Raw genomic sequence first — 27,517 nt, 5'->3', positions numbered from 1 at the left:
GTCATTCGTTGCTTTTCTTCTTTAATTTCCCAGACTCCACAAAACGCCACTGCTTTCATTTCACAATTATCTAACATCAATTCTCCATTAACAACCTCTGCTACCTTGCAACACTATCCCCGCTATCCTCTCACACAACCTCGGCTACTCCCTTTTCTGGTCTCTCCTTCATACCTTGGCTCCTCACCTCACGAAAGCCACAGTCCAATTGCCCTAAACCCCTCTCCTCATCTCTAGCTGTATCCTTAAATCCTATTAGGTAGTCTTTACATGTCTAAGTTAATCCCAGCTTTGTAATCCCATTAAGCTATCCCTAGGACATAAGCAGCTTTCTTCTCCTTACCTGCAGACTTCACAACAGTATCTCAACTCCAACTGAGAAAATATCAGGGTTGTAATTTGATGAGTAATAAAACCAAAGAGGCCATAATAAACCAACTATTTAATAATATATATAAATATATATATAAATATATATATATATATATATATATATATATATATGTATATGTATATGTATATAATTGAAATCGTAATGAGTTGGAAAATCCAGAACAGGGAAAAAACTTCCAGCCTCCACCGGGATTCGATCTCGGACCTCCCGCTTTATATGCGGACACCCTAACCACTAGGCTATGGACGCTGATTGTATGTCCGGAGGTTCGAAACCGGTAAGGAAGGTCGTAATTGCACTGTAGGCGTTTGCCACCTGTATCGAACGATACTATTTGTGTTTTGGTGATGTATTTGCCTTGCTGTAGAGATCAAACATAATGCTAACCAACTCGAATATATACAAATGTTTCAGAAACCTACGGACCAGGTTGCAAAGCTATAACGTTGATAACAATTTAAAAGTGAAAACACCAAAACTTTTGAAATTTTGTGTTAACAATCGCACTGGGTAAGATTCATTCGTTGGGAATCAAGCTGTACTGCATCGTTTCATTACGTCTTTTTCGCCTCTTCTCCTTTCGCCTGGCTGTTGGGAACAATCAAGGAATTTGATGAGCACAAATCGACGGACCACCTATGCCTTAAGGTGCATTTTAGTGGAATGAGCGGGCTTATAGAAGATGTCCATAAGTGTTGGCTGTTAAACAGTTAAAACTCACCTAGACTATCAATTTGACACTATTCGTCACAAATTGTTCTTTTCAATTCTTCGAAGTATATTGTGAAAGACGTGGTTTGAAACTATGCACGACGAGAAAATGGGCAGAGGTGATATATCGCGAACCTTAGTAATGGAAAACTCCCGGAATCTGCCAAATGAGCGACCATTATCTAATAGCAACAGTAACAACATGATGATGATGATGATGATGATGATGATGAGGATGATGATGATGATGATGATGATGATGATGATGATGATGATGATGATGATGATGATGATGATGATGATGATGATGATGATGACGATGACGATGACGATGACGATGACGATGACGACGACGATGACGACGACGATGACGATGACGATGACGATGACGATGACGATGACGACGACGATGACGACGACGACGACGATGACGACGATGACGACGATGACGACGATGACGACGACGACGACGATCACGATCACGATCACGATCACGATCACGATCACGATCACGATCACGATCACGATCACGATCACGATCACGATGATATATATTATAAGAATATACTGACTTTATATACTACACATACTTAAATATCGAATAGGTATGATGCTTCTGTTCTTTGTAATTCTAACATTCTCATGAGAACACAATGACTATATGTTACTATGTTGTGTATATGCTAACAGAATGGACATGAATGAAGCATTTGCTTATAACTGTACTATCATTATGGGAAATACTTAATGACTATATAGACTATTGCAACTTCTAGAATGAGAAATCAACTATACAGTAACTGATAATATAGAAATGCTGTTTCACAAACTCAATTAGATAATGACCATACTAGGCTACATAAAGTGTTGAAATGAACGAGGCTCGTCAGTTGATAAATATTTTATAACACGGCTGTAAGAATATAAAATACTGTTGACGGTGAATGCTAACTTACCAACCATAATCTGACCTCCGATCACTAAACCAATAAGTAGAAAAAATATGAACATCACAGACAGAGCAAATATAGGCCCCGGTTCTTTAGAGCACTCTTCCGGATCTATGGAAAAAAAGATCAAAGATCTTGAGTAAAGTAGGATCAATCACCCAAAAACAGATAGTTTCAAGAAATTGGGTTAAGTTTGATAATAGGGAAACAAATGCTACCTTTATTCTCGTTTTTGAGATGAAAAAATGAGAGTTTGTCTCACTAAAGATCACTTCCTGAGTCATCAGAGTTGTTTAATTCAATGGGTAATAACAATACCAATTCTCAAAGGATTTTCAATGGATAATTCTCAAAAGACACACGAATGTTTTCAACTTTTCTTGTTGTTAGAATAGTTTAGAAATTAATTCAATTTTTAACAAAATTCAGCAATATATTTCAGTTCAGTGTAATATTACAAGCTTTCTTTTTTAACATATTTTGAATTCAACATAGAGAATGATACCTAGCTTGATATTCATAATTTTTCAAAATGGACACAATTTTGCAATGCTTCCAGAAGAAATTAGCTATTACCCTAAGTACTTTTTTTGAGGCAAACATAAATGATAAAACTAAAAGCCATACCAGAACGAATTGCGATCTGTCTTACAGAGGCAAATTCAGGAAGAACGCCACTTGTATTGCAGAACAAATAAACATCCGTTTGGCACCGTTTATCTCCGCTGAGGTCAAATTCAAATGTTAGAGCAGTGGAATAGATTCCGTTAGTCTCATTTACTTTCTGTTTAGTATAGGTCAGTATCTGCGATGGGTCAGTTACTGTTAGGTTAACGTTTACGCGAAAATTTTGTACAGAACACTTCACAATGTTGGTCTCTTTCGTTTGAATAACACAATCTTCGTATGCTTTGCAACCATCAATCTGAATGATTGGAAAATCCGGAGGATCTAGTGGAAAGAACGAATTGAAAACAAATGACATATATACAAAACAGACAGTATATTTTTTTGCATGTAAACATGATTTAAATTAAAAGAGAGGATATTTAATGACTGGTACAAAATACTGCCAACGTTAACAGTAAGTAGTTACAAGGGGCTAAGTTATAGTATTGATTCCACTATGGAAACTTTTTCGTTTATATTTAGCTGGCTATAAACTATGTGGAATTATAAGTCACATAGTAAGCGTAAGTGACAACAATCACGAAGAAATCATTTTATATGGTATAAATTACTGTACAAAGGATGGTATTTTGAAGTTTGGCGGGGTGAGTGGCCTGGGCAGGATTGTTCTTACTAACCTACGGGACGTTTTTGTATTTTGTACTAGTATAATATGTGTTATGTGGCATTGTTTGATATAACTAGCGATGTTTTCTTTCCATGTGTTATTTGGGGTTTTGTTCCTGGTTGACCTTAAACAAAAGTTAGCAATGATACCACGATATTGCATTGATAAAATACTTGTCACGAAATAGACCTTATAACAAATTGCTAGTTCTAATTTGTATTACATAGGAAGTAGATCTCGAATATTTTAGGTAAGTTCTTACCGACGACAACCAGTGTGATATTGTAGAGCTTTATTGTTTCGGCTGAGATGATTCTGAGTTTGTAGAGACCTTCATTCGCCCTAGTCACATTAGGTATTACCAACGATCCGTCCAGAAGTACATCGTAATATTCTGTGTTACCAGATTGATGTGTGATATTTCTTACTCGATAAGCGACAGGTTTGGTTCCATTCTCGAAATACCACTGTACGGTTTCATACTTTAAGAATGGATGACAGGATAACTGTCCGACTTCACCTAAGATTGCATATTGCGTGTGCATGCATCTAGGGTTATCACTGACTGTGTATGCAAGAATTAAAGAAGCAAAAAATTAAGTATTACTTTTCCTAAACAGATTTAACGGTTTCACTTTCGTCTATCCAACAACTACAATAAGAACAAACAAGTACCAGATTAGCGAATATCTTTTAGACCAAAAATACTTTTTAAGAAAAAGTCACCCAGGAAAGAACCTGGGCACGAAAACCAAACTATCAAACGACTGATCCGCTCTCAGCCCCAGTCCCCTTGCATCGGGACTGTGACTGTGTGATCATCGTCAGGTGTGTATCACCATTCCCGAAGGGAACAGATACTACACATGATCTTAGCCAAAAGGCCGAGAAGCCTTTTAGACCAAAAATAGCCTCAATAACAGTACCTGAATCAAGAGCTAGTAGTGACGTAACGCTCACACACAACAAGATGATAACTGTCGCAGGCATTGGTCCCGTGGTGAGTAGAGTTTCCACCCTTACCTTCAATTAAAGACAAAATGACAACGTCAAATTTACTTAAATTTGTACCATTATTAAGATTTTATAAATATGGCTAACTTATCCTTTACAAGCTTAATCATGTTTCCAAATGTGAGTATAAAGCTAAGACAACTGATGTTATTCTTTTGTCATATTTAAACCAAGTAACGTTTAACAACAGTTATTTCTACCTTTCTATTGTGCTAAAACAAACTGTCTTGAGCACTTCAAAACTAAATACAAAGTTAGACATCGATTCACATCTTGCTAATACATGGAATTGAGAACCATACGTTTTGATTTGAACTCACCCAGTGTATAGATCACGGTGACGTCGTTAAATAGATCCCAGAGTATACAATAGACTGCAGTACCTAGTTTTGTTTTTACTGTAGTCGAAACGAGTTGCGTTGTGACTTCAAGAATGTTACCGTGTGAAGTAAACTTTGCACCTTGATTGAAATGTAAACAAATGCAACAAATTCTATGGATATAAAAAGTGACCTCAAGAGATACTCCGAAATGGTGTTATAGAGTATTATGAAACATAAACAATAACGAATGTTTTAAGCATGTAGGACTATGAGAACAAATACATTTTGAAAAGGTTAACAATCCTGGTAATTCGAGCTAAGGATGATCTTCTTCAAATGTAACAATTGGCAAAGTACATAAATGAAATGTCCGACCGTGTTTCTATGTTCGACATTACAGAAGTGAAGTAAACGCTTGGTAAAGGAAATAAGAATGAATACAGGCAGGAAAGCATACATTCGAGGTTTAGTACTTCTAATTTCTTGCAGTGAACTGTATTCTGTTTTTTTTTTTTTTTTGGGGGGGGGGGGCTTTGCTTAATATGTTACAATTTGATAAAGTTTACATTGTTTAATATGAATAAAGACAATGATATATTTAGACACGCGCAACGAAATTTACTGAAAATGATGGGCATACTTTTCATTAACGGATATCTAACAAAGCACTTCGGGACACGAACCCTTTTTTACAACTACCGAATTTCGATATCGTCAATTGTATATTTCTGACCAAGGCTTGGTTTACTGTGGGCATAATTATTTGTGCTTAGAGAACCGCGTTTTACACCAGTCATATTATGCATTGAATTCCATATCAACCGAAGTATATGCTTGCCGAGGTATGGATATAATATTAATGCAAACTTAAACAGTTCATAATTTTATCGTTTTTCCTTGAATCAAGGAAATGGAATAGTAAATAAATTATTCTATAACGTGACAATAATTTCAATGTTCGAAAGTTTTATTTTCAATAGTTTTGGCAAGTAGGCATGTTTACAGAGTTATATAGGTTTCGTGCAACAGGTAGGATAAATGATCGCAAAGTGAATCCGTGACTTCATTACCATATTCGTAATATTTCAACTGGGGGAGGGGGTGGGGATTGATGTTTATTTCAAGTGATATATTTTCTCTTAACCTGTACTTCCTTTGAGTAAAAGCGACTCCACATACATTATAAACAATAGTATCGCTATGTCTATGTAGCAAATGAATCTTGTAAAATGCTGTCAAATTTGTAAATCAAACATGACTCGTTGAAAAAGGGAACAATCTTGTGATATGCTGGCTATATGATTAGTGTCCTTTGAATTAAAGAGAAAGGAAAAAGTGGTTGTGTCTTCCTTATGCACGTACAATCTAACAGTGGTTACCGTGTGTTTGTCGCTAGTCCTAATTGCTTTAAATTACGTGGTTAAATTAAACCTTGTAATGTCATGATACATCTAGAAGATTTAAATCCCTGGCTGTTTGTGGTATGATGGCGCCCTACACGTAGCGAGCTTCTTATAATCTGCTGACGATTGCTCAACTGCCCGCTCACGTGATTGCCTCATGTACACCCCACTCGTTAATAAACGTAAAGCTAACCAGTACAGGTGTACACCATGGTTACCATGTGACATATTTTCAGATGATTTATATTTGGTATCAGAAAAGGAAATGTACGTAGATACATAATTTAACACTTAAATATACTGCGTATTGTCTATTCCGTGGATAGTTTGACTTTCTGTATTGTGGATCTCTAGGTATGTTATATATTCATTATGTCGACAGGATACTTATGTTTTTTCGTGTGTTTGTATTTGCCAAAGAATAGAGAAAAAATTAAGCATGTTTTAGCAAATTTATTAGCGCATCGTAGCACATTTCAGTAAATTATGTTATGTTCATATTCTATCATATTTAAATTGCGTATTTAGTTCCACGACTTGGAAAATCTTCGGAAAATGTGTTATTACATATCGCCAGCATCATCTGAAAGACTATACAGATTAACAGTCGGGTATATGATACTTAAACCATGATAATATAGTAAGACTCCCAGAATAAGAAAGAAGAAAACACTGATTCACCTGGAAGATTTGGTATTTCTTTGATATTTATAAGTATTACTTATTTATTAGTAGTTTTAAGGGTTTAACTGGAATATCTTGGGTTCATTTTGAAACCGACGGCCGTTGTTGTCCTTCTCCAGCAAACAAAAGTTACATTTTAGACTAAAATTTTGCATTTAGAGGCATGCATACGCTAATACGCTAATACCCTAACAAGCTAATACGCTAATAACTTTTTTTACTTCTGTGGCTGAGTCATCAAACAACTTTTTTTTTGGTGAGGCACTGCTTGTTACAACTTCTTCGCAAACAGTAAAAAAGGTAAACTCTGAACTATACCGAAAATGTCGACATAGTTCCAATTTAAATATAAGTACGTATTTACCTTTTCGTAGCGAGATCTGAACCGTGCAAAACGTAATATATACACTCATAACATGTAAGTTTAATTCTTTCATATGATGTCCATTCTACGCATCCGTAGTTCCGTTTAGACATCATGAACTTTTCGTGAACTATTGTAGTTGTTCTGACAGGCACTCGGTAAATATTGATTGTGTAAATACATCGTTTCCTTTATCATATTGGTTGGTGACTGTGACCTATTGTAAAACGCATAGCTATTAAGGAAACAGAGAGACTAAGTATAAAAGTTAATTGAAGTGTAAAATAATCCTCAGAACAGCGAATATCTTCGTATAGTAACCTTAGACATGTAACATGCGATATGTTATGTTAATGGTTATTAAGTCTTGACGTAAAATTCCTACCTTTGTGTTTTGTAAACTTGGAATACTACAAGTATCTGATCATTCAAGACATGTATCACGTTATTTATCTATTCAGTCCTATGGCAGCAAAGTTAAAATAGAAATAATATTTTTAAATATTTAATAATAAAAAGTCTGTATAATTCATGCTGAAGTGTGCCAGTAGCTCAGGCTGCTCTTCACTGGGTTTACATGTACTTCCAACGGCGGGTAACAACATCCCACACCTTCGACTTTACATTTATTCAACTTTACTGCACAAAATTGAACTGGTAAGAGTGTAAAACAGTAAGAACTGGCCAGTGCCTTAAGGGCATCGTTAATTCATAGCATGACATTGGTAAAGACGTCGACTAGCTGACGTTATGGAGAGTAATAGAAACCTCAGCACTCCCAAAGTTTGACAATTACGGCCACCCCACCTGACTCTAAATGGTTATCAATATCATGATGTATGTGTTATATAATGGGATATAATAATACATTTTGAATTCTTGGATGTTTCATAAATTAGCCTTTATGGTGACATACTCCTATAAGAGTCTATATCAATCAAGAATCAAACAGCAAACGTGCCAAAATGCAGCAGGAGAAAAACCTTTTTGATATCTTACCAAGAAAGATCTAGTATTATTTTGGCTTGCATGTTCAAAGGTATGAATAAAAGTACATGTGATGCATTAATTGGGTTAATTTTAGACCACTTTAGGCCTCCCATGAGCACCGTACGAACATTGCTTACTACTGAGTAATGATGATTGTTTAAAAGTGACGAAAACTTCAGACTCTCATAGCAAACTAATGCACTTTAATGAATAGAAACATTGATAGTGCCATGTATGACCAAGTTTTCAGCTATCTTGTGATTGGTAGGGTTTATCTAGCATTGGAGACGACGTAATTTTAATAGTTTAGAGTGTAAGTCAGCGGGGCTTTTAATGGGCGTGTACTATACCCTCTTTGTCCCTTTTTAGTAGCAACTGCCAAACTAACTTTAGACTGCTGAACGAACAAGGAAGTGACATAACTAGAAATTAAACTTAACCTATAATAGTTTTAACTAGTGTGTCTTTTCAGCTTATTAATCAAATGTAATCAATCTATCTAATCTAATTAGTCAAATTATCAACTACTTTGACTACATTTGGGATTATTTAACCTGTAACACTTGCTGCAAGTTTACTGGAAAGGGTTGGCAACCAGGAATCGTTTAAATATAGTTAGAGGAGAGGATATGAAAGGCAGCAATGTTCAAGACAATGATAAGTGTTAGGTAAAACAGTACGTCATGACCCCCTAAAGATAAGTTAAGGATAAAGTTAAGTCCGCACGGAGCAGAGAAATCCTTGTGCAGAATGCTATTATAGGCGAATTCATTACTATTGAAATAAAAATTCTGTACTAGAACAATATCCAGGCAAAACCATTATCAAGAGTTACAGTTCCCTAATCATGATTGCTGCACGTGTATTTAAACAAGTAAACATGATTTATTTTGCATGTCTGTTCTTTAAGAATTTGAAAGGAATTTAACTCTACCAACATTGTGGCATTCTCATTCATAACATTCTATACTGTACATGCTACATTTCTGCAACTCGTATAAGAGGAAGGGCTATTCTTGACATGCTTGTGCTGTCTTCACGTGCAAGGGAGTTGCTGTTGCTGTGAGTTGTGTCTGCTCTGGCGTTCCAAATGTTTAACAGCTCTAGCGTCCCTTACGTACGTAGGCTACCTAGGACACGTAACGCGGTTTGTGTGGTGAACTCCCGTGTTCGTTCGGGGATATTTTGATTGCGCAATATTGTGATTATAATATTGCGACAGATTTTGCAAGCACAAACAGATATTTTTTTTATATCATGTGTTAAGCCTTCGCATGTTTTTGTCTATAGAATTTATAACAACAGGAGAGTTGGTATGTGGGATGTTCTTTATATAGGGATTCATCAATGTAATGCTTATGTTATTGTAGGTTAAATCACTGAAAAGGAACGAAAGACGAGAACAATTACTATATTCTTGCAGTTGGTAAGTTTCTCTTTCGCTACTTGAAAAGCAAGTCTGCGTGGTGGAAAGCAGTGAGAAATATATTATCAAATTCGTTATGTTTCTATATGTGTTCCATTATTTATATTAAACAAAGTTGGTTAGGCTAACATTGGTTACTAATTCATTGATATTTAGTGAATTTGACGCAACCGGCTGCATTGTAACGCTACCTATGCTCTTGCTATATCAACATTTACTTCCTACTTATATGATCAGTACAGTATATATGTGGCTTACTTATACAGTAATCACATAGAGGCCTACCGTAATATACTCCAGGTTGTGGTATTTCATAGCTCAGTTTGGCCTTCCAGGGTATAAGAAGGGCTGATTGTCATCCATTTTCTGTTTAATCCTTGGCAAGTGAGTTGAATATTATTCCGCTGATGATCCATGCTATTGTATATTCTGTCAAAAGAGAAGTGTAGTAAATCATTGCATTTGTGTTTGCATAACAAGTTTCATTTTGTTTACTATTGAGATATAGACATATATGTTGAACGTCAACAACGTTTAAAGCAATGTTACTGTTAGACCCTATCTCTTTGTCTGTCGTGTTTATAACCGCTTAATTTTCCTATCAAAATCGATTTCATTTTGCGCTTCATTAGTATCTCGCTTTACATCATTTTATTTTGGACCTTTAATGGTTTCATTCTTAGCTCTAATATTATGCTCTACTTGTTTTATAATAATCGACATGTGTCTAAACACAATTGTTACATTTGGTGGCTGACCTTGAACGTGACATGCAATGAATTGAACATTTAGATATAAAATTTCAATGAAAATCTTTGAAACTCCTAAAGGTACAGCATATATTTCATTTCAGAAAATAACTGATGGCATGTATTTGTAGCACTTATAGGACAAAAATATGTGTTTGTAACGCAACCACGAGATACATAAGATCAAGGGAAGCGGGGTTCAATTTTGCGATGAGTCACCTGCCTTTGTGAAGATATAGGACACAGTATATTAAAATGAGTACAAACACAATGTTATATCGTAATCCGTATAGTAAATATTATTTATTCACCATTCTGGCCTAACACTAATGGCCTACTAATATACTAAGTCGGGAGTCACACCCATCACATCTTGTACAATGATTGGTCCTTCAGTCCTTCAGAATGGTGTCTACTAGTGGGGAGACATTATATGTCCCTTAGTTACCCGGACCAGGGGAGGGGGGCTCCGGCGTCTAACACTATCGTCTAGGGGGACATCAATAGGCACGGTCCCTAGATAGGTTGAAAAGTACATCAATATCTGTACATACTGTATAGAAATTAATGTAATTAATTTCTAATAAAACTGGCACAGTCTGTTTCCACTCCAGCAGGTGTATATATATATATATATATATATATATATATATATATATATATTATATATACATATACATATATATATACCACTACGAACACATCCAAATAGAGGCGAGTGATTTACTCTAAAACCATTATGCCCTCTGACTAACATGAAGTCTACAAGTATAAATAATGTACTACTGGGGGGAATCCCTCAGCTAGTAATAATAGCAACACAGGAGCATACTAACTATGTAATTCAACCCGTGCACCTCTACTGACGTAAACCACAGGTTGCCATGGTAACTGACACCTTTCGCTAGGCTGCAGGTACCTAAGCGTCCCTTGGGACTAAGACCAGGCTATAAAACGGACACCATGTCACCTAGCTTATCTGTTGTATACATCTGGTCAGATGGAGTCTGTACCAGTGAAGGGTGACTCATAGGGCTAAATACATGCTACTACTCAAATATTCTAAGTAAACAACAACAATAGTGCCTCGATCCACGAAATAGTCAAAATGTTAATATGGCTACCAACATATATATTGCTACAACTCTTCAAATATAAAGGTTTGCAGAAGTTCGGCTAATCCTATCACCATGGCAACTAGTAAAAGTGTAGCAACATGGGATCCAAACATAGCTCGAACAGGAAGCTTAGTACAACTAGATAATAATGTGAGTGCATTACAGTAACGGGAAGTGCTACACTTAGCGTAAGAGTACATACTAAACTAAATAAAAATCCAAATATGGGTTTTCGTTAGACCAATAGCGTAAGTACTTTCAGTACTCTCACATTTAACTCAATGTAGGTTAGATCATAGCCATTACAGGTCCAAAACATTTAATTAATAATTACAGTCTGTGTGCGTTCAGCCATCACAGGAACAAAATAATAAATACAGTCTGTGAGCATTCGGCAATCACAGGGTCAAAAATAGTAAATAGTAAGTTAGTAAATACAATACAAATACTTAATGAGGGTTGCTATATATTATGTGTGCACCTTGCCAGTACAGATCTAACATTAATTCATTTAAAAGTAAAATACACTAGGTATGCACAATGGAAATGAATAGGTTCCTGAAGGGTCTGGGGCAAAGTCAAAAGATGAACTCTTACCTGTGTAGAAATTAATGTGATTAATTTCTAATTAAACTGGTACAGTCTGTGTCCACTGCGGGTGCATGGCAGCTTGTAGTGTCTTGGTGAATGGTAGAGTTGCTTGCAAACTTGAGTGTTTTAAGCTATTCTTAGAACAAAGATAAGTTTGTTACCCCAACCTACCAGACAAGACTTTACTTAACTTGGCTACCAATCCTCCAGGAAGTAGACAAACTGTCTTCCCACATCTTTAACTTATTCCACCAGAGATTACAGAGAGTATGACATCACTCACTACACTTTAGGGAAAATAAAACAAAGCCTGGTCTGTTAATTAGTATTGGGAATAACAGATTAATAATCACTTACTTAGCGTAACCTAAGAGTAACCCAAGAGTAACCCAAGCCACACAAAGCTTATTTAATGGTCCTTTTAGCAGGAATTAGTCCACTGAGGGGTAATGCACACAGGTCACTGACTCCGTGAGCGTTACTAAGAATATACCACAAAGAGATAAGAGGAAAATGGAAAAATAAAAGTCAAGGGGAAAGGTATATTATCCAGGGGGGACAAAACTATAGACACTTCTGTTTGAAATATTAGGGGTGCTACATATTTATAACCCGTTCTTTCTGAATAGGCGAAATGAGTTCCAGCTATAGTGCAGCTCGGTTGTTTGTAGAAGAAAAATGCTCAAAGTATAGAAGTATTAATCATGACATGATACACATGTAACCGGGTTTTATGGTTGCATTATATAATGATATGCAGAAATAAAAACATTAGAAATTATGTAGACAATTATCGAAGTATAATGGGTGGGCATATAGGCTACTTCCATTATAGAGACGAACTTAAGTTCAACGACGAGGCTCTCGGTTTGTCTAGTTAAATAATGGCCTAATCTAATTAAAGTAATAATAATCGATCAATGAAACAAAATTAATCAACTTGAAGTTTAGAAAAGCTCGTTACATTTTGTGAAAGTTGTGAGCAAATATAAACAAGCTGCTTAATTCTCGAGGAACCATACCCCATTGCTTTTTCAATGACCATAAAAGCAAACATTTTTGTTACTACTGCAAAATATTTGGGACACTATGAGAAACTTACCAATCTGGTGTTCTTTCTCTTCTGTCTGTAAAGACTATTTAAGATAGAAAAAACAAGAAATGAGTTATCCTACAAAAATACAATATAATAAGTCAATCAGGATCAACTATCTAAATATTTTATTAAACCTTTAACCCAAGACGACATATTTTTCTCTCTTGAAGTTAAAGTAAAACCATCACATAGGCTGCTGGGTGCAACAACTCCTTGTGCTTGTGAAACGTAGGCCATCAAGCTCAACCGACGGTTGGCCACCGGCCGGAACAGATTAAGAATGATACTCATAGACATAGGCGGAGTATCTGCCCCGAAAGGTATAGTATATCTTCAAAATAATTCTTCAATATCATTGTAATTGTCGAGCTGACGGTTAACAATTTGAGGGAGCGTCAAGTACTCCTCTTTCACCCTTCGTTTCACAACTAAAGCATGTGAAGTGGTCTACAGCATTGAAAAATATTTATCTTGGAAGATCGTCAAAGAAACACTAGTTTTGCACGGCCAGTATTCCTTCCTAAGTTGGTCTGTTATGTAGAGCGACTATAGTGTCCCCATAACAAAATAATTGAAATGAAACGGATAGCTGTGTCGCAAGGCTTTAACTGCACGTAGGGAAGGCCCATTCTCAGTGTTGAACATACTTAAAAAGGGCGGATATAAGATCAGAAACAAAAAAGCAACAACATTACCTACTTTGTACCATAGCGTTTATTATTCTGCCAAACATTGTGTTTATTAACCTTATGGATTTTACAATGTAGAACTAACCAGTTTAAGGAAAGACTATCAACAACAAAAACCATTGATGTATTTTTGAGTAATACGTCGCATACCAATAGCCTGAATCCTGAGTCCTAATTATGTTTAACGTTGGATACTGTTAACAACTTAACTTGCGTTTAGAAAGATTTGAAAAATTCAAACTTGGCACAGATGGAAAACGAATGCAATACTACATGTTCAAGTTAAAATATAACAAGAAGTGATAACATGATATTACTATCTAAATCACATTTCCGCCTTTATAGTATGCAAGAACCACTTAAGTAGCTGAGATCTCAGCTTCTAAGATTTTAGAACGACCAAATAAACAATTGTAAAAAACTCTTTTTACTCTTCGTTTCGTTGTTACTCTTATTTACGACCATCTTTAAATTATTTAGATAAACAAGATGCGACGCAGTCAAGCAGAATTCTGGAGGAGAAACTGAAGTCAGTAAGTACTTGTAATGTCATTGAATATTGCTTCCAAAGTCTGTACATACACACGACATAGACAATCATAGAGGTTGTTAATTGATTATTTCACATTACATCAAATACATTGCATTACCTTACGTTTTACTCTTCATTGAAGTAGACAGGAGAAATGCTCCTCGGTCTTTAAACTTATAAGAATAAGCTAATATGTTCTTCTTGAGCATTTTTGTTTTAATATTTGATCCACTTATAGCTTGCAGTCGATATTGTCAAGAAAGAAGATCGTATTTACGGAGGATTACAAAAGCCCTCCGCCTCAATTTTGGAAAAGATTCAAGCGGTGAGTAGAAATGTTTCCAATTGTCTGTTTTTTTACTTACTCTATTTAACCCAAGTCATATACTTAACCGATGTTTTTGCAGCACAACTTAATTGTTCATGTCTTTTAGACTAACAATATCATTATGGTCCAACATCATGACATATGGCGTATACTATATTATGTTGTAATTTAACATTAAACCTTTACTTGATAAAACTGAGGGCGAAGTATTGTTTGTTTGTTTAAATTGATGAAGTTCAAACGTTTTCTTCTTTAACAGAACACCGAGACAATCTCCGACGTCACTGACAATGATCTCGACCACAGTAACGAAACAACAAGGTCATGCTTAGTGATGGTGAGTGAAAGAAAAGTTTCATGCAGTTTGACTATGAATTGAACAAAGGATTAGTTTGCATAGCTTCCATCATGTTATCTACATATATTAGCAATTAGGTTACTGCTTGAAAAAACTGCAGCCTTTGAAGGGCAAGCCAAACATACTGTATAATATTTAGACACTATAGGTATTCTGGAAGATTACATTCAGATATATTATTTATGTAATTGGCGTCATACTGTCAGATTGTGGTCAGATGTACATTAAAATGGTAGCGAAAAAGAGAAAGAATTAAATATTGATTATGTTGAAATTAAAAGTATTGTTTTCTTTTTGTCACCCAGAGACGTTATTAGCGATAGGCTCTAAATTAGTCTACTATAAAATTCTTGACATTTTGAATAATTGAAAGGTACTTGGTCAATAAAAATGACTTTTTCATGCATAAATGTGATGGTTCAACAATGCTTAAATTTCACTTTTTGCCGTATATCTTTGCATTTTGCTTTGCATTCACAGACTGATCCTTTGGAAAAGACATTCGGAAGGTGTAAAGTCAGTACTTCAAAATATCCCTCCAAAATTATAAAGGAAGAGCAGGTGATCTTTGTTTATCATTTTCTCATCCTCATCCTCATTCTTTTTTCTTTTTTTTTCATTAATTCTTTCTTCCTTCTTTTTCGTTCATTTTAAGTAAGTGGTACCACAGATTGTTATGTTAGCTCTCTGCTCGGCTTCTATTGTATTGTAATGTTGTTGAAAGTTAACTTATTTGATGTTCATTGACAACGTCACTGTTCATATTTTAGTAGACTTAGTTTTGTAATTATAGAGATGCATATCTTGGTTATAAATATCACAATCTCGTTTAGGTTTACATCTAAAAGTAGCTATTCATAGTATTCATCTATTGAACAGCTCAAAGAAAACATCCAAACTGCTACCAGCGACAGTATTGATGTTGACACAGAGGAATGCAATTTCAATCCGGTGAGTCTATGCGAAATCAACCTTTATATTCCACTTGTGAATGCGCTACAAACAAATCGGAAGTTCATTATCTAAAACTTTCATTATATGTAAAATAGTTCATTTAGAATTTGCAAATAGGCGAATAGTTTTCTGTAAAAAAATGTGGTGAGCACGGCAAATGCATGTCAATAGATGCAATGATGTCTTATGAATACTGAATAAAGCTATCCGTCTTTATAGCTTAAAATCCTTCTCGTTAAGACCTGTTCTCTTTCTAGTGTTTTCCCTAATCTTAGCTTAGCTATCACTGTTTACTCAAAGTGAAATTGCAATGGAATCCAACTTTAATATGACGGCTGCTTTTTACCAAGTATGGTGAAGTGAAGTTCATGAGCAAATAATTCAAGAATTGCTTTCCATTCTTCTTCTTACATCGCCCAGGCACTTTTCATATTACGACACATCTTCATTTTTAGCCAGTTTAGTACTAAAACTAATCAATTGTGCTATAATGGGGCACTGTGTGTCGAGTTGGTTCAACAAGTTCATTATACTTAATCCACAATGTTGCTTAAGCGTTGCTGCAGTAGGGAGCAAAGCAAAATATCGGACTTACTTTACATCGTTTACAACTTTAAATGACTAATAATATTTGATATCTTCAAATGAATTAAGCAGTGAATCGATCTATGAAATATCTACCTTTTATTGATATTGAGTATTATATCGATATATATATATATATATATATATATATATATATATATATACCACTATATATAGTGGTTTTGGCAGAGCTTACCTATGGGGAAAGGCCGCACAATTAAGAACCATCACCTGGTTAAGGCACCACAGTTCATTGCAGCCCATCGGAACAAACCACTTGTTGCTTCTTGTTTTAATACACGTTGTTTAAAAATCGCACCAATAGTTACATACATGAATAGCAGGGAAAAGATCTTATTCATAGTTATGTCAGTTTTGAATCAACAAGAATCCACGTAGAATGTCATGAGTAATTTATTCTGCACGATTGTTGCCTTCATAAGATGAATTATGTATGTTTACATTGGATTCAAAACGATAAAAGACATATAAGTTAGTTTCTCATTACAATCTAGAATGGATTCAAATACAAAACACCTTCACCATCGAAAGGTTCCCCTCGAGTCAACATCTTTGGAGAATTCCTTGGACAAGTACACAAAATTGGCCTGAAGTAAGACATTTCTCAGTCTATACTTTTTGTAAACTTGTATGAAAGTTTCCTCATTGGCATAAACAAAAAACGTCTTCAAGTTTTTAAACTTTGCAAATAGTTTTTTTGAAATGAAGTGTTAACTTTGCTCATATTCGATTATCGTTCACGTAATTATTAGTTACAGTTTTAAATTGCGACGTACATCTAATAAAAATTTGTAATAGGAAATATATTAAATTCCTGTTATGTTCGTCAGTAGTGGCAAAACGAATTGAGAACGTATCATGCTCCTGAACTCAAAGGTTTTTAGTTTTTGCGTTTCTGATACACAGATGTTCAACTTATCACTATCAATTGGTTCTTAACTCAAACACAAATGTTTTTTTTTTATATAGAATTCGTCATTTTAGCTTCCCGTTTTTTCTTTCAAAGGTTTCGTAGTAAACATTTCATGCCATGCCTATTTCTGTTGGTGTGCACCTCTTTTGCAGATACAACTGGTGAGATTTTTTTTCTCCACGTACATGTATATAAATATATATATATATATATATATATATATATATATATATATATATATATATATATATATATATATATATATATATACATATATATATATATATAAATATATTTAAATATATATATATATATATATATATATATATATATATATATATATATATATATATATATATATATATAAAATAAATAATATATACTTTATATATTATTCAAAGATATATACTTTTTTCTATATATTAATTGACTGTCTTCATAGAGTGTAGTACTTTCATATCTTTATCATTGTTGTTTATCCTATATATCGTTGACGGTCAGATACATGATTCCATTGACTTTTCAACAGTGACTTTGTAGATCCTCTATTGAAATATTTGCAAGCAACAACATCAAGGGCGTAGGAACCGCCCCCCCAGTAAAAAATATGGAGGGGCAGAAGTATCATTCCGCCCCCCCCCCCACAAGTCAGAAAACCCCTTTTTCATTTCCAAATGAGAAAAAAATCTCATTTGGAACACCAAATTGCATCTAAGGCCAGGTGAAAATGCAAAATTATATGCAAAATGGAGTGGGTGGGTCGAAGTGTGCTATATTGCACCAAATTGCATCTGAGGCCACCTGGAAATGCAAAATAAATCCAAAGGGGAGGGGGACACCCCCTCCCCTTAGACCCGTCCCCCTGGCTGGCCATCAGTCTTCAGCCCCCCCCCCCCACTCAAATGTACTTTCCTACGCCACTGAACCACATCCCTATTGCCATCGTTTACAACTTTCACGCTTGCTGATAATGTACTGATCATGTTTCCTCCTTTCAGATGTACAACGTCCAACTGTACAAAACCTTCGGCTTGGAGAGAGAGAAACTGTGAAGTGTGAAAGTTTGACAGATCTATCGGAAGTTTACTGGTACAACACATCTGACCAAGAAGACCCTGTTGCATTTATCCAAAAAGTGAACGGAAAAAAGGACGGGATAGGATATAGCACGGGTCAATATGACATAGAAACGAACGGCTCGCTGATTATTAACAACGTGACTATTCAACATGAGCAAACGTTTACTGTTGAAATGGTCAGCATCAGCTTCAAAAGAGAAACACATAACATAAACGTTCGAGTCTATGGTAAGAATACCTCTATATTTGAGTTCTTACCCCCTCGTGTGTTACTAATGTTTAATAATTATAATGACATATAATAAAACTTTATAAGGAATTGGGTAAATATACCATTGCTTTATTAATCCGGCTAACGATAGGTGAAATACTTGTCGCTGGCTTTTTGACTTTCCACTCTTAAAATGTAAGCAATATATAAGCAAGGGCATACCAGCAATACTGTGACATATCAAATATTTTATGTATATTCTTTTGGAGACGGGTGACCTTTCATCGACTTTCCTATTAATTATCCCAAGATATGTTTTAATTCGTTATTTTCAGTGGACCAACCACAACCAGTTTCGCTGATCTCGGAATGCGATGGTCGACATGACTGCATCATGAAGGCAGAACCAAATAGCTTTATATCCTGTGTCCATAAGAATGCAAGACCAGCGGCAGAGATCTCGTGGTACATTCGAGATGGATTTCGTAACATTCCCCTGATAACCACTTCTAACCAGACAGTTTCAAGTGATCTAGGGACTTTTACAACAACATCATACTTGTCAATCGATGAAATACCAGCTCAGTGCATGTTTGTCGAAATAATCTGCAAGTCCATCCAGCCAATCTCTGTGATACAAGATTTCCAGTCCAAGATTGTTCTGGATTTTTCTCGCGACGAACATTCTGTACCGTCCATAGATTCCACTGTGTCCCAAAGCAAGCGTGACGTGCATCTCGAGTGTCAGCCCAATACCCTAAATACCAACACGTCAAGAATTATGTGGACCAAGAAAAGGACAAACCGAAACCATGAATACTTAATCTACTCAGTGTACGGTGACACTGTGTTCAACTTGAAGAGCGAACAACATTTCACCCTCACCAACGGCGGCCTCATAATCAAGGATATTCGATTGCATCATGATGGGTTATATGCATGCTTCATAAGTAATGGGAATTACACAAGGGTTTTCCATCATCGCCTAGAAGTGGTTGGTAAGTTTTCACCCATTTTTTTAACATTCGGGTACACTGCCTGATATTGCAGAAACATCTGCACTTGTATTGTGTGAACAATGTTTTCCCTCGATGTATCAATGACGGACATTTCAGAAATAAAACCTTTTTTTTCAGATATTTAAAAAATTTGAACATTGCATTCCAAAAGAATTTTTTTTAAAGGTTGAAATATAACAACATTTAAATATATTCATTTTGGTGTTTTTTCTTCTTATAGTTCCTCCAACACCAGGTAAAATATTAGTTAAAGGATGTGACGTTTTCGGAAAATGCCACCTTCCCAGCGAAACCCGAAACATAACATGTGAAGTCAGGGACGTCTATCCTGCAGTGACACTCAGCATCAAAGCTCTCACAGGCAATGTTATTGTCACTGAATCTAACCCTAAGAGTCATGAAGTAAGCGGACTGACGTCCGTAGCAGTTTATGGGACAGTTATCATGAGTAAGGGAACTTGTGGAGAAGATATAGTCGTTCAGTGCCGGGCCATTGGTCTTGCCGCATATGTGTTTAATTCGGATGTTAACATCACAATAGTTAACGGTACGTATCCTATACGGCAGCATTAATCGAAATTGTTTAAAATCATTAATTTTTAAGGATCATTTTGGATGTCCATATGATTGGAAATTCGGTATGCATACGTCTGTTCCTTTTTTGAGCATTACAATGTTGAAAGGAGTCACGTGTGGTACTGCTTTCTTTTACGAGCTCAACTTTCCATACGAATGTCCTTTGAACATTTATGTACCGTCATCCTAACGAAGTATAGACGTTGTGTTTTCTTTCAATTCTACACTAAGTCACTTCTCTGACTATACCTTGGCATTCATCGAGATATGAATACGATTGTCTGTTTACTAAAACTTGGGTCTGAAGTGCTAGTTCCGTTACGCTGAGCTATAAAATGTATGATATACTGATAATTGGTTGTTAAATAGTTGGCATCTGGCTTAAATAAAATGTATGTATTAATATATAAAGTATATTGATCAGCAGGAAAGAACACAAGGCCTCTATACATGTGGAGATTATAGATACTTTACACTGATTGTTTCATCATAATGTCTCAATTGTTAGTTTCCGGCGCTCCACCATCAGTATAATGAGTCAACTCTTTGAAACAAACAACATACTGAAATCACTTTGATCTTTGATTAGTCAATGATTTGAAGTGTTAAATAAAAAGGCATTTATCCTCTTTCTCTGATTTTATAGACAAAGGAGCTTGTAAATTGGCTTCAAGCGCAGTTCCTGGTTCTGAGACAGAGGAAGAGCATGTAGGGAAAGGAAATTTATCTCTCTTGACTGGTATTCCTGCCAACATAGTGATTTTTGTCTGCTTTGGAATTGGTGAGCAATAATTAAAAAATTAGTGAAAATCTGCACAGTGTACCCTTAGGACAGATACCATTTTCCATGTCCCTTTAATTGACAGGGAGGGAATATGAAAAGCGCTTTCGGATTAAAACGGGAAATATTTTTGGTTTTTAAGATTATCGACATTTGAACGCAATGCGCATATGTTGAACTGTAAACTATACAACAGGACAAATTTGTGGCTCCAGAAATTGACATGCCTTTATAGTATACTAGATATACACTTATCCAGATTACAAATTAATATACAATACATATAATATTTGTTTGCGATTTCATTCAACTTCTTGATTGTAATTTCTCTCATAATTTGTGACAGGTATCAGACATTAGATGAATAAGATGAAGAAACCTCAAGAACAAGTTCGGTCATTGGTAAGAGATTTTAGATCAAATTCCTTATGTCTGTCGTTGCGTGTTTGTGTAACAGTTCAAAATATTGACTTTGGCTTCGTATTATTCCATGTGTTTCTTTATTAAACTTAATTGATTAACGATTCATTTCAATTATTGATTGATTTAAGTTGCGGATCATAGTATTCATACTAAGAAATATATTTTCCAATAAAATATTTGTTATTCTAAATTTTAGATAAATTTAAAGCATATATGTCATTTCCTTCTCCTTCTCCTTCTCCTTCTCCTTCTCCTTCTCCTCCTTCTCCTTCTCCTCCTCCTTCTCCTCCTCCTTCTCCTCCTCCTTCTCCTCCTTCTCCTCCTTCTCCTCCTTCTCCTCCTTCTCCTCCTCCTTCTCCTCCTTCTCCTCCTTCTCCTCCTTCTCCTCCTTCTCCTCCTCCTTCTCCTCCTCCTTCTCCTCCTCCTTCTCCTCCTCCTTCTCCTCCTCCTTCTCCTTCTCCTTCTCCTTCTCCTCCTCCTTCTCCTCCTTCTCCTCCTTCTCCTCCTCCTTCTCCTCCTCCTTCTCCTCCTTCTCCTCCTCCTTCTCCTCCTTCTCCTCCTTCTCCTCCTTCTCCTTCTTCTCCTCCTTCTCCTCCTTCTCCTCCTTCTCCTCCTCCTTCTCCTCCTCCTCCTCCTTCTCCTCCTCCTCCTTCTCCTCCTTCTCCTCCTTCTCCTCCTTCTCCTCCTTCTCCTCCTTCTCCTCCTTCTCCTCCTTCTCCTCCTTCTCCTCCTTCTCCTCCTTCTCCTCCTTCTCCTCCTTCTCCTCCTTCTCCTCCTTCTCCTCCTTCTCCTCCTTCTCCTCCTTCTCCTCCTTCTCCTCCTTCTCCTCTTTTTCCTCCTTCTCCTCCTTCTCCTCCTTCTCCTCCTTCTCCTCCTTCTCCTCCTTCTCCTTCTCCTTCCCCTTCTCCTTCTCCTTCTCCTTCTCCTTCTCCTTCTCCTTCTCCTTCTCCTTCTCCTTCTCCTTCTCCTTCTCCTTCTCCTTCTCCTTCTCCTCCCCCTTACCTTCCCCTTACCCTTCCCCTTCCCCTTCCCTTCCCTTTCCCTCATCCTTCCCTTCCCCTTCTCCTTCCCCTTCCCCTTCCCCTTCCCCTCTCCTTCTCCTTCTCCTTCTCCTTCTCCTTCTCCTTCTCCTTCTCCTTCCCCTCCCCCTTCCCCTTCCCCTTCCCCCTCCCCTTCCCCTCCCCTCCCCTTCTCCTTCTCCTTCTCCTTCTCCTTCTCCTTCTCCTTCTCCTTCTCCTTCTCCTTCTCCTTCTCCTTCTCCTTCTCCTTCTCCTTCTCCTTCTCCTTCTCCTTCAATTTAAATCCTGAATAAAATCGCACGACTATCCATTTTTATTATTTTCCTCGGTTTAATTGCATTCTACTGGCCAATACAATGTTCATTTCAGGTAGCAGAAAGCACCTATTATACCGGGAAAGACGGAGGCACTACCACTAACCCTGTGTAAACAGTGTTATTATGATCATCATCATCATCATCATCATCATCATCATTATTATTATTATTCGGCAAGAGGCCCCACTACCATTTTTAAATCGAATTAGATGCTTAGATTTGCTTAGATATGAAGTAGTGTTTTGTATTGTTTTGAAACTATATTGGAACTTTCAAAATGTAGCGGGAAGAAAGTGTGACGTTTTATAAATACGAGTGGCTAACGGAATTAGTAACGCATACAATATGTATATACGGTTTTTTTTTTCACCTATTGTTTTACGAATTACTTTAGGGTCTCTAGAGGTGTAAGGCAATGCTACCCTTAAGGCCGTACCTTTTTATTTCGTGCACTAAGATTCGCGATGTCCTAATGAATTCAAATGACAATACAGAAGGCATAACCTTTTCAAACTATACTTTAAAGGAACTTATTATGTCGACGACACGGGCATCATTACAAATGGCTATATGAGCTCTATTGAGGAGGTAATTTCTGTTCTTAGCAGATTGTCCCAAGCAGCAGGTGAAAACCTAAATTTGGATAAGTCATATTTCTTCTCATAAGGCCTATTTTAATCGAGTCCTCCTCTTAATTTCAAAGATTCATAATTTATGATGAATGAAGTTATAGCAAATATAGGTATAACTATCACACATCACGAGGAAGACTTTTTTTAGATTAACTTACACTGCAAAACTTTCTTGTATTAAAACTTTGCTACATATGTGGTCATAGAGAGAGACTACATCGATCGGAAAATTTGTATTATCAAAATGTTCGCTATTTCACAACTAGTTTATTTAATCACAGTATAACCAGCCCTCCCATTTTTTAAAGGAGCTAGATAACATGTTCATCTGGTCCAACAAGCCCAACAAAATCAAACGTTCAGTATTAAATACCAAACGATCGCATGGGCGTCTTAACATGATTAACGTGAAGTTTTTGCCATCTCTTTGAAAAGTATAGGTAAAGTTGTATCTAGACGAAAGCCTTGGTCCTTGGGAACTATTGTGTAATCATTCATGAAATAAATATGGTTGGAGACTCCTATTTGATTGTATAACTTCTCAAAGACCGATATTAAGATGCCAGAACCATTTTCTTACGATTTGTGGAGTGCCTAGTCTGATTTTCATTATCGTCGCCAAGACGACATAATATGCTCTATTCAATATGTTCTACATTAGTGTCATAACTAGATTGACAATAATCTTATTTACACAGATGTCTATAGACGGAAGAATGCTTTTTTTATTTAGCGATACCATCGACGATTATGATAGTATTTGAGCGATATCGCTTTTGCCAAAAAATGTCATATAACAGATACATTTCCATTTATTTTTTTGTTATGGTATAACAACAGCCATCCGAAGGGACTGGAAATTAAACTTTCGGCGTTTTGATGGTCCTAATCTAAATGTCCAAAGGTTCGAAAAATGTATTAAAATGTTTGCTTTACTAAGGTTACTTATAATTATTTTACCCAGAGAAATGTTCTTCAGCCTAACGCCATTTCCAGTTGGGACGAAGATAACATGAACAGCAATTATAATTGGGACAATATGTTAACATTACCCTTTGTTTCTGTTAGAGACTTTAAGATACAGTATCTTCAATTCAGGTTCTTACACAGAATATTGGGTACAAATCCTTTCTTTATAGAATTGATATCAACAATTCACCTCTTTGCACTTTTTGTAACTCGGTTGAAGTAACTTTAAAACATATTTTCTGGTTTTGCCCACCAGTAAGTTAGTTCTGAAAAGAGATTTTAAGTCTGGTTACTAAATATCATTTCGATGTTAATTTAGAACATGTTAAGTTTGGTTATCTTGGGGATATTATGCTCCTATTAATTTCATTTTACTCCATGCAAAGTACTTAATTTGAAACTGTAAACAAGAAAGCAAAGTACTTGATGCTTCTGTTTTCTTTCACAAGTTCTATTTTCTTTAGAAATAGAATAATACGTTTTAGATAAGAATAACTATGAACTGCATTATCTCCGCTTCAAGGAAACATTCAAACAACGACGCAAAGTGAATCTGGTTATTTTGTAATTAAGTACTGCGCTAACTTTTAAACCGATGTTAAAGATCATGTAAAGTGTTCATTGAATATCAAATTCACTTTTTAATACTTGTTATTTTTTGTATATTACATATATAAATATTAGATTTTTACAAAACCTTTAAAATCGACAATATACAAGTATTATTCTAGAGGACTTTTTCTTTATATTTCCTATAATGTTTGAATCCATGGTCATCCTTTGCAAGAAAGACATTTCTATCGCAGCGTACTTTAATATATCGTTTTAAATTCCCGTGCGGAGGTAAATAATAATGTTAATCAGCATGTGCCGTCGACCTACAAATTATGGAACTCGACCAAAGGTTGGTCGACAAATGTTTCCACAATGTTCGGATCTAACCTTTGGAGATCGATTATGTTGTTAATTTCCCTTTACTATTAATTTTTTTAAACATAAATTCAAAGTTCGCTTTGGTGTATTCCGAGCATTGGTTCGGAGAAGGCTGTCGTTTGCACATTGGGCTGTTGCTTAGTCCTCGTGAAAGATCATCTGTTGCATTCCTAAAGTTTTGCACGCCACGGTTGTATATGGACCAAAGAGGCTTTTTCTATTATTTTACCGGATGGATCATCAACTCTTTATTAATCACGGGAACTAAAGACAATGGTTCCATTCATGCTAAGAGTTTAATAAGCATGGAATCTCTGGGAATATCACTGAATTATTTAAGGTACAATTCTGACAAATCAGTTGTGTAGGATCATTACTAAAAGAAGTCGTGAAGTGCCAATATGTGATTAAAATGAAATGGTTGTATTGTCATACCATATTTACGTGTTGTTTGTTGACTGATTATAATTTACGTATAACCATACGCATCTTTCACGACGACTGTCGCTTAGTCTAATGTTTCAATCTATCCAGGCCGTTCAGCTCTAAGGTGTCAATTATTCTTGAACGGGAAATATCAACAGCGCCATTGTTTGTTTGTTTTTTGTTTTTGTTTTTTTACATAATCAACTATTCATGTCCATTGTAAAGAGCTACACTGTGCGTACAGTCCCTTTTAATAAATCAACAGAAACAAAGTTCGTTTGATCGTTGTCTTCTATTACAAAGAAATTCCATATTCTTTTACGAACAGTCTCAAAATTGCCACTATCGTTACTTTTACGGAATCCATGCCAGGATAACGAAAACATAACAAAATGTAATGTTCATCAAAGACGATAGATGCCAGTAAAATAATTGAAAAGGAAATATTCAGAAATCCTCGAAATATTGGAAATATCAAATCATAAAAAATTGCTTAGAATGCTAGTGAAGGGAACATAAACGAGTGCAGAATTAATCAACGCACAATAAACAAAACAAGATCAGCAATACTGCAGAAGCTCAGCTAGGTATCTATTTCAGAAATTTGTTTTGATTGGCAATATTTCTGAGCAGTTTACATATTTTTTGTTAGAAAGATATAAACAACAAATCGGAATCGGAAATAGTCATAATCAAATGTCGTTCCACAAACAAACTGTAGAAAAGTTCAAAGGTTTTAACAGAGAATGAAATCGTAGTAGATAGGAAGCATGAGTAACAAGTAAATATTTCACTTGATCAATTTTTCCATCGGTGGAAATATTTCCCAAACATGACGGTAAAATTTAGATAGAAAACATTTTGCTACACACCTTAACGCATACCGGTCATGAATACTGAAAAAAAAAATGGAATACAAATTTCATGATCATTGTATATGAACTGTGGCCTACATTTCATTATAACTGAGAACCTTACAGAAGTCCTGTTTCTGGGCGCTCACGTGACGACAAAAATACTTTTTTCCTGAACAACTTTGCTTCACCACCATTCAAACGTTACATCCACAATACTTCAGCATATTTAGACAAATGCTCTAGGAAGAGAAGCATTGTTTTACGTTTTCAGAAAATTAACTCTTGTGACCTCAAATGAACTTCAAATTTATAAAATATGATCGCACATATGACAACTCACTCACACAAACCACTGACGGAATGTCAGCCAAATCGGATGAAAACGACAGTCATTCAAATACGGTGGCAAAAAAAATGACATAATTTTGGCAGAATCGCACAACCTGAAAGCTATCAGCTGAGCTACAAATACCTGATGCCTTCATTCATATGTAATATGTCGCGGTAGGACTACACTTCTTTCACGGGATGTGTCTTCGACCTACTTAATCAAGTTTATTGTTTATCATGTTCCATATCGAGATTGTATTCCTAAATTGTCTCTTCGTAAAAGATCATACCAAATGTGACTACAGTTGACACTAGTTTCTTTCATTCTCATGCTAAGGTATAAAGCTATTCGATTTGTTTTCAGTCACACGGCTACATGTTCCATGATTCAACACACCGACAAAGGGATCGAATAAGGTTGGGACTGCACTAAACGTCTTAGCCACGAAATACTT

At 35.8% G+C, this 27,517-nt stretch overlaps 2 protein-coding genes and 1 pseudogene across 3 annotated transcripts; 1 reads left to right on the top strand and 2 right to left on the bottom strand.

Annotated features, from left to right (window-relative positions):
- Positions 1-4: 4 nt before the first annotated feature.
- On the bottom strand, positions 5-12,110 carry LOC139977068 (uncharacterized). Of its 2 annotated transcripts, XM_071986074.1 has the most exons (8): positions 12,021-12,110; positions 9,842-9,985; positions 4,687-4,827; positions 4,279-4,375; positions 3,615-3,917; positions 2,683-3,006; positions 2,062-2,166; positions 5-982 (listed from the first exon to the last, which is right to left on the bottom strand). In XM_071986074.1, exons 4-8 carry the CDS (start codon positions 4,340-4,342, stop codon positions 912-914), a joined length of 867 nt encoding a protein of 288 aa, XP_071842175.1. In that variant the 5' UTR covers positions 4,343-4,375; positions 4,687-4,827; positions 9,842-9,985; positions 12,021-12,110; the 3' UTR covers positions 5-911. The 2 variants fall into 2 exon arrangements, with proteins under 2 accessions (XP_071842175.1, XP_071842176.1); XM_071986075.1 differs by lacking the exons at positions 4,687-4,827; positions 9,842-9,985; positions 12,021-12,110 and adding an exon at positions 4,567-4,585.
- Positions 4,036-4,248, bottom strand: LOC139978089 (U2 spliceosomal RNA; annotated as a pseudogene).
- On the top strand, positions 9,408-26,160 carry LOC139977067 (uncharacterized). Its single transcript, XM_071986073.1, has 15 exons — positions 9,408-9,556; positions 13,281-13,430; positions 14,280-14,332; positions 14,570-14,656; positions 14,919-14,996; positions 15,498-15,578; positions 15,897-15,968; positions 17,072-17,169; positions 17,584-17,651; positions 18,489-18,797; positions 19,116-19,778; positions 20,020-20,346; positions 21,022-21,156; positions 21,503-21,558; positions 22,968-26,160. Exons 2-14 carry the CDS (start codon positions 13,391-13,393, stop codon positions 21,514-21,516), a joined length of 2,025 nt encoding a protein of 674 aa, XP_071842174.1. The 5' UTR covers positions 9,408-9,556; positions 13,281-13,390; the 3' UTR covers positions 21,517-21,558; positions 22,968-26,160.
- The last annotated feature ends 1,357 nt before the right edge of the window (positions 26,161-27,517 follow it).

This window comes from Apostichopus japonicus, chromosome 12, assembly GCF_037975245.1.
Source record: "Apostichopus japonicus isolate 1M-3 chromosome 12, ASM3797524v1, whole genome shotgun sequence".
NCBI classification, from domain to species: domain Eukaryota; kingdom Metazoa; phylum Echinodermata; class Holothuroidea; order Aspidochirotida; family Stichopodidae; genus Apostichopus; species Apostichopus japonicus.
This window is presented reverse-complemented; position numbering and strand designations above follow the sequence as displayed.

What these genes read in the sequence shown, in the direction of transcription:
- LOC139977068 (XM_071986074.1), bottom strand. Translation starts at nt 4,342, where the DNA reads ATGCCTGCGACAGTTATCATCTTGTTGTGTGTGAGCGTTACGTCACTA. An exon ending in ACTACTAGCTCTTGATTCAG is followed by an intron (nt 3,918 to 4,278) that starts GTACTGTTATTG and finishes TTGCATACACAG; the next exon opens with TCAGTGATAACCCTAGATGC. An exon ending in TATCACACTGGTTGTCGTCG is followed by an intron (nt 3,007 to 3,614) that starts GTAAGAACTTAC and finishes TCTTTCCACTAG; the next exon opens with ATCCTCCGGATTTTCCAATC.
- LOC139977067 (XM_071986073.1), top strand. Translation starts at nt 13,391, where the DNA reads ATGATACTCATAGACATAGGCGGAGTATCTGCCCCGAAAG. An exon ending in CGGAGTATCTGCCCCGAAAG is followed by an intron (nt 13,431 to 14,279) that starts GTATAGTATATC and finishes TAAATTATTTAG; the next exon opens with ATAAACAAGATGCGACGCAG. An exon ending in TAACATCACAATAGTTAACG is followed by an intron (nt 20,347 to 21,021) that starts GTACGTATCCTA and finishes CTGATTTTATAG; the next exon opens with ACAAAGGAGCTTGTAAATTG.